At 40.1% G+C, this 7,840-nt stretch overlaps 1 protein-coding gene across 2 annotated transcripts in view; it reads right to left on the reverse strand.

The window, feature by feature from the left end:
- The window catches only part of sh3gl3a (SH3-domain GRB2-like 3a), a gene marked incomplete at both ends in the record, with an annotated part of 61,549 nt that extends 57,905 nt beyond the window's left edge, over nt 1-3,644 (reverse strand). For both annotated transcript variants that reach the window (XM_083913295.1, XM_083913294.1), the window contains one exon: nt 3,600-3,644. In XM_083913295.1, coding sequence (XP_083769421.1) covers nt 3,600-3,644 — 45 coding nt within the window. The remainder of the gene's footprint in view (nt 1-3,599) is intronic.
- Between the last annotated feature and the right edge of the window lie 4,196 nt (nt 3,645-7,840).

Raw genomic sequence — 7,840 nt, forward strand, 5'->3', positions numbered from 1 at the left:
GTTTGCAGGTATGAAACATGTTAGAAAGTGATTGCCAATGGCCAAAAATTATTGCTAGTGGCAACCTGGCAACTGTTGCTGTTGAGCCCTGATTTTTATATCCACTGAATTCCATATGTCTCTTTCTCCATGTAAGTCCTGGGAAAAAGTATTTTGGGCCCAATGGGGCATCATACAAGGAGCACTACAATTATGAAACCACTGTTTGGCCACTATGTCAAATTGTATTCAAAGCTCTGCAAACTTCTTGGGGGCTGAGATTCATTTTTATTGGCAGTCAGAGAAAGAAAGAGAACATTTTAAATTGATAATAATGAAAAAGAAACCCAGCCCAAGCTTGGTGTTCTACAAAATGAAAACGGCCCAGCTCAACCTGGAACCCAATCTTTCTGATCAAGTAGCAGAACCCCTCTATGCCCAATGGCCAAATGCAAAGTACATGTATGATAAGGGTGGACCTACTAATGTATAACACGACTGGGAGAGGAAACCTCATGTCAAAACAAGTTTATTCCATTTCTGGTCTGGAAATATAACGTTGGCCCGTTAGGCTACTTCACAGGGAGATAACATTTTTTAATCATTAAGGGCCACTGCTCATTTAGACAAACAGATGAACTACCAGGCAGCGTTTGTTTCCTATGACATATTATCTAAATGTTAGAACTGCTTCACAGTTACTCACACACGCCCACCATGGTGTATTTCGTCGGCAGGAGGCTGTGGGAATAACAGGCCCAATTGAATTTTATGAGTAACATTAATGTGCAATTCAAGTCGTGGGCCCATTACACAATATCGACAACCTGTGTGTGAAACTGTTATTATGAGAGGGCCTGTTGGGTTACTGTTTCTGATGGCTCCATGTCACTGCCTGCCTTTAATGACAGTGTGTTGCCGGCATATTGTTAGTCTCCAGAAGACTGCTCTGCTAATTTTGATTCTTTTGATTCGTAATGTAGGCTAAAACTTGCTGAGACATCTGGACAAAACTTACTCAAGCTCCATGGCTTTAAATAAGTATAATACAAAACTAGAGAACTAGTGTGCAAAGACAGATCCTTGTCCTGTTCAGCACTGAACTGGAGACCAACTCCAGCTGCAGTGTTGAACTGATTCCCCATTGAGAGTCTTCTCTGGTGCACTTGTTTTACGTGGACGGCCGGCCTTTTTGAGGGACCTAAATGAATCTGTGTCCTTGTAAAGTTTCAATCTTCTTGAAATCACAGACTGTGAACAGCCAACCTCTCTCTGATGGTTGAGAGGGTCATCCCTTTGGCCTTCATCTGGACAAACTGCTGTCTCAGGGTTTCAGTCTCCTTAGAGCAGCTGACACCTTATAAAGTAACCAGGGGCCTGTTTCACAAAGCAGGTTTAGTGAAAACTCTGAGTATGTTAACCCTGAAATGAGGGAAACTGAGTTTTCCGTTTCACAAAGGGAGGTAACTCAAACCAGAGACAGAGTAAGGGTAACTCTAGCCTGTTTCACAAAGAGAGATAACTTAACCTCTCGGTCAGTTACCATGGTAACATGCTCTCTGAAACTAACCTGGTCGGGACCAGGTTTTTCTCAGAAAACCTTGAGTTTCTCTCTGTCTCCGCCCTCTTTCAGCCACACACAGTGTTTGATTTCCTCATTCATTCAGTCAGCGGGCGAGTTTTGGCGTAGTATAGTTCTGCTATAGTTCCGTCTGTTTTTTCAGAAAATCATTGCAAAAATCAGACATTATGAGTTATATTAGGTGGCGACTATTTCACTACCATGGCGTGTCCTTTTGATAATGATCCCGTGGATGAAGGTGCAGAATTAGTGTGCAGAGAATTAAATATTGGTCGGGAGATGATTATCAGCCATAATTACAAAATGAATGAAATGGATCTTTTGAGCAAGTTGAATGTACGTATTTGACTCAGCGTTTCCTAAATATAATCCCAGCTTTTCTTGCAATTCATAGGTTCAAAAGTGTGTGCTTTTAGTTGGGTTACCGGTATATAAACTACTCCTATATAGCCTTCTGATCCAGAATATCACCTATAATGCGAGGGGTGCATTTCACGGCAGGGGTTCTGAATAAGGCACAACACCCTTTCATGTCACAGTCCATCTCATCCCTCCTTACATTTCCAACATTAACAACCAGTCATGCTCTCATATCACAGCAGATATTGTGTGTTGCGCTGCGTTTTCTTGCAAATGGGAGTTTTTTATATAACATTTATATGTTGAATAAAAAACAGCCACTTACGGTAATATTTACTTTACCATGTAAAACATGCTCAAAATGAGGCGTCACCATGAGATTGTGCCGATGTTTTACCTGATTGAATAATGTTTTTATGTTTCATCTTAAGCTGCTGCCAAGTGCGCTTCTCCCCCGCGGGGTTGCACTTAAATTAAATAAACTTATAGGCTCCCACTCAAGCAGTTTCCCTGTGATATTACTGTGATTGCAAAGGACTACATTTAAACTTATGCACGGACCCGAGCCGCAATGTCCTCCCGCACCATCTCCCTCTCTTTTGCTGCAGCAGCGGTGTTACACCTGCTCAAACTCACCGTATGAGCGCATTAATATTTCCAATTCCAGTTGTAGCGTAGCCCTTCGCTTCCCCGTTGCCATGGTGACTCGTCGAATCAGAGCTCCATTGATGCTGTCTTTTTTTACTTGTGGTGCACGCGCTTAACTCCAGGTCAAACTACTCTGAGTTGATCAACCTAACGCAAATCTGCTGTTCTGGAACCGAAAACTCAGAGTTTCCTATCTCAGAGTAGATCAACTCAGAGTTCAGGGTTAGACCCAGAGTTTTTTGAACCTGCTTTGTGAAACGGACCCCAGGAGAGCTGCAGATAAATAGGGCGTGTCCAACAATGAAGACAATTGTTACCAGGTGCAGATTAACACCAATAACTGGGAGGGATCTGAAAGTGTTCTCTAATTTTGGCTTTTGGCTTTTGTTGAAGTGCCTTGGTTACTAAAAAACATGCTAGTACAGCAGAGGTGTAGACATATTGGATATTCTATCAAATTATGAACAGTAAAAAATCACAGTATCTTAGAATAAACCAAGAATTAATACTCTGTTCTCTATCTTCAGTGTATATTCAATTAACAAATACTTTACTACATTGGGGGGGGGGGGGGGGGGGTTACTTTTCTTAAAGCTATTCCTGACATTATATCACAATTGTCTTCTGCTGATAGTAGCTTGGAAACAACGGCAAGGCCCCACATCTGAGATTGTATTTAAGTGGTGTGTTGTAAAGTGAATCATTTACACGTCAATACTAATGCCGAAATAGCCATGGGATTTCAGTGTTCCGTAAAGGCTCTTAAATGAACTAAAAACCACAACACCTGCCCGCCTATAGGCGAGAACACGGTATGATTCTTCGACAGAGTCCGGTGTGACGTTGTCTCCGTGCACAACCAACTTATCTGAATGAAAAAGTAACGTTACACAGAAACCGCGTCCGATTTGACGCCACAGTCACCGCCACAGTGACGCGTCAGAATATAAAGTTAAGAATCCGTGTAAACATGTTCACACCATGACCCAAACAAGTGTTGTTGTGGCAGCAGTGACAGGCGGATCCTTACCTGACTGGCTTTGTGGAACTGTTTCTTCAGCCCGGCCACAGACATCTTCCACGGGCGGCTCAGGCTTCCCCTCCGGACACAATGTGGCGTTAATCCCCGAACAAGGACGAATGGAGGTTTTTAGAAAGAGCCAGGCGAGTCCACAACACTGCACTCATCCGTCAGGAGCGTTCACACCGCAGCCTGGCCCGAGGAGGGAAGTGAAGCGCACACACTGCAGGGCAACACGACCGGACATACTTCTGCGCTCTTTACAATAAAAGTCTCACGCTCAACACTGAAAATGGATGCTTTTTTATTTTTTTACTTTTCTGTTTTTTTATCCAACGGACGTTAGCAGTGTCAGGTAGAGATACATTTAAAAGCCACAACTTAAAGTTATGGATTTATAAGAAGAAGAATTCCTTTTATTTATCCCGCAAGGGAAATTCAATTTCACTCTGTTATTATTATTTATGTTACACACACACACACACACACACACACACACACACACACACACACACACACACACACACACACACACACACGCACAAACAGGACCTATATACATGCAACTAATGGAGAGATGTCAGAGCGAGGGGGCTGCCAATGGATCAGTTGGGTGTTCGGTGCCTTGCTCAACAGCACCTCGGCAGTGCCCAGGAGATGAACTGGCACCTCTCCAGCCACCAGTCCACGCTCCATTCATGGTCCACATAGGGACTCGAACCGGCGACCCTCCGGTTCCCAGCCGAGTCACCTATGGACTACATTATACATCTCTTCCACAGTGCCAAAATAGGGAATGTGCTCACAGGTGACCTGCAGCCTGCACTGATACACCTGTGTGTTGGACATATGTGCAGTCCTCTCCTCTACAGTGCTTTGATTCTTTAGCCTAAGTGGAAATAACCAAACTCAGTCTTTGCATTTATGAAGTGTGGTTCTTTATTTCACTGCAGAACACCGTCACTTCCATCCACCTGTTGTGAGCTCAGTTTTATTTTGAAAATGAATGGCTGGTGTTGCACGCACGCGGTGTCGCTTGACTTGTGGAGCAGCAGCAGCGCAGGAGGAGGAGAGGCTTTCCTGAATCGCAGAGATGTCGCCACATCTCACACGCCGTTGGCTGACAGCTGCTCGTGCCGAGGAAAGCACGGCGTAGAGAGATGATGACTTTATAGGCTTCGGAAATATCGAGACAACTGACTTATACCAACAACTGATATGAATAAGCGACCTCTGGCCAAATAAAATACTGTTGACGTAACTATAGTCCGTGGGCACAGATCCAGGGGGGTCTTTTTCAAGTCACGGTTTTTGACAAACATGAATCCCCCCCAATAAAAATACCGTAATTTATTCAAAATTGAATTCATATTCTTCACATTTTAGATTCACATCTAAAAAAATGATTGAAATGGTGGAGCAGATAAAGTTTGACAAACATATTTCTGACTCCACATCCATCTCTGCTCTGCTCCACTACAACACAAATGAACCTGTGGTCTCTTACACAGACGCTGATGATCAGCAGACTTTAAAAAAAGGGCTTCATATTTTCATATTCATCCACATCACTTAATCATGCATGAAGTAGTCCCATACACTGTGCAAAAAGGGAGAAAGAGAGAAGAACTGGGGCTGAGTAGAGTAGTAGTTTACATGAAGACCCTTAAAATGATGATTTACTAATATAACAGTTAAAATGTTGATTTACTAATATAACAGTTAAAATGATGATTTACTAATATAACAGTTAAAATGTTGATTTACTAATATAACAGTTCAGTAAAATGATGATTTACTAATATAACAGTTCGGTAAAATGATGATTTACTAATATAACAGTTCAGTAAAATGATGATTTACTAATATAACAGTTCGGTAAAATGATCATTTACTAATATAACAGTTCAGTAAATGATGATTTACCAATATAACAGTTAAGTAAAACGATGATTTACTAATATAACAGTTCAGTAAATAATGATTTACTAATATAACAGTTCAGTAAAATGATGATTTACTAATATAACAGTTAAAATGATGATTTACTAATATAACAGTTCGGTAAAATGATCATTTACTAATATAACAGTTCAGTAAATGATGATTTACCAATATAACAGTTAAGTAAAACGATGATTTACTAATATAACAGTTCAGTAAATAATGATTTACTAATATAACAGTTCAGTAAAATGATGATTTACTAATATAACAGTCCAGTAAAATGATGATTTACTAATATAACAGTTAAAATGATTATTTACTAATAAAACGGTTCAGTAAAATGATGATTTACTAATATAACAGTTCACTAAAATGATGATTTACTAATATAACAGTGAAAATGATGATTTACTAATATAACAGTTAAAATGATGATTTACTAATATAACAGTTCAGTAAAATGATGATTTACTAATATAATAGTTAAAATGATGATTTTCTAATACAACAGTTCAGTAAAATTATGATTTACTAATATAACAGTTAAATTGATGATTTACTAATATAACAGTTCAGTAAATGATGATTTACTAATATAACAGTTCAGTAAATGGTAATTTACTAATATAACAGTTTAGTAAAATTATGATTTACTAATGTAACAGTTCAGTAAAATTATGATTTACTAATATAACAGTTAATAAGCAGTGAAACTCTGTTCACTGTTTAGGACAAATAAACAAGAAAGGGAAAAACAGTCAGTGATTACCTATGCAGAACTTTTTGAATGATATGGTGAACTTCTATGAAGTTGGGATTAATGGTGGCTTGGTATATGAGTAGTATTAGGGCAAAATAAAAATCACTTTTGTGTTCCCCCCAATAATGACATCGGATCTCCACCCCTGCTATAGTCATTTGCTTTCCAGTGAAACAGGACACATCTTGTGTCCAAGTAACTTTTAAAATGAAAAATATGTGTAGTGTATAATGTAATTGAATGTAAATGTTGTGGAAGAACAAAAAACACTTTATTTCCCTCTGAAATGTAATGAAATGCGGGTATGAGTTAGCATAAAATTGAAATACTCAAGCAAAGTACCACAACCCCAAAGCGTAGTTAGCCTATATATGTGGAACTAACTTAATAGGTTATCTAAAAGGATTTCAGTTTCAATCCATCTTGAGGTGAAATGGGCAAACAAAAGCAAGTTTATACTTGTTGTTTGTAGTTGCATGTTTTACATAGGCACTGGTGTGCAAGTGGGTGAACCAAATGAAAATACTTAGTGTTTTGGATGAAAGCACTATACAATTATCCTGACTCTTGCCAGACGAATCTGTTCCTCCTTGCTTCACTCATCCATCTGGGATCGCTGCAACAGTGATTTCTGGAGGCTGGGCCTTATCAAAAATCTGTGCATATGATTGGATAAACCCCTTTGTCCTTCATCTTTATTGACGTGCTACTTCAGTCATTCACATGGAAACCAACCTGTAACACTGATGAGAGCGACACAGGGAGAAGCCAAACAAAACAGACGACATGGTTTCCACCAACAAAAGCCTTCAGAGCTGTTCTGTGGTTCTTTTAAAGAAGAAAGATTATCTAGATTGGAAACACGGATGGGTTTGGAACTTGACGTTCACCATGATTTTGGGGATTTTAGTTTACTCCATGTAGAATGTTTTTTTGTACAAGGCCTTAAATAGGTTTAATTAAGCTGTGAAAACGGACTGTTTAACATGGGGGTCAATGAGAAACTGCTCTATTGTGCAGACTTCTCAGAGAACTGCGTTTTTTGGCACTTATGTATTAGATAAACCTGGAAGTCGCTGTGGTGGGGGCTTGGTAGTCACCCTCACTCATGCACCATTTTATTTTGCCCAGTAGATATCATGTTGCAGGAGGAATGGACACAAGTCCAGGAACACCTGTACCTGCCCAGGCCTAACTTCTCCTAGACAAGGATTCCAGCAGCCCTCACCAAGAGACAATGATAGTGACTTACCTACTGGTCGTACTTACCCTTTGAGAGACAGATGACCTCCCGATAGACTGTCATTGTAGTCTAAAGACTAACCCTTGACATAGGGGCAGAATCATCCCCCGGGTTCAGTCCAGGATTTGAGGTAATCCACCCTCTTTCCCTCAGTTCAATGTCACTGGTGCATGCTTGTGCCAGAGTAAAACTAGAGACAATCTTGCGATGGATCACACCAGTCAGACACCAAATTTGACCAAGCGCTTAAAGTGGTGGGATACTGAACCATTCCCTACTTCCTAAACAAAGGCAACCATT

The sequence above is a fragment of the Echiichthys vipera genome (assembly GCF_963691815.1).
Source record: "Echiichthys vipera genome assembly, chromosome: 1".
Lineage (NCBI taxonomy): Eukaryota > Metazoa > Chordata > Actinopteri > Perciformes > Trachinidae > Echiichthys > Echiichthys vipera.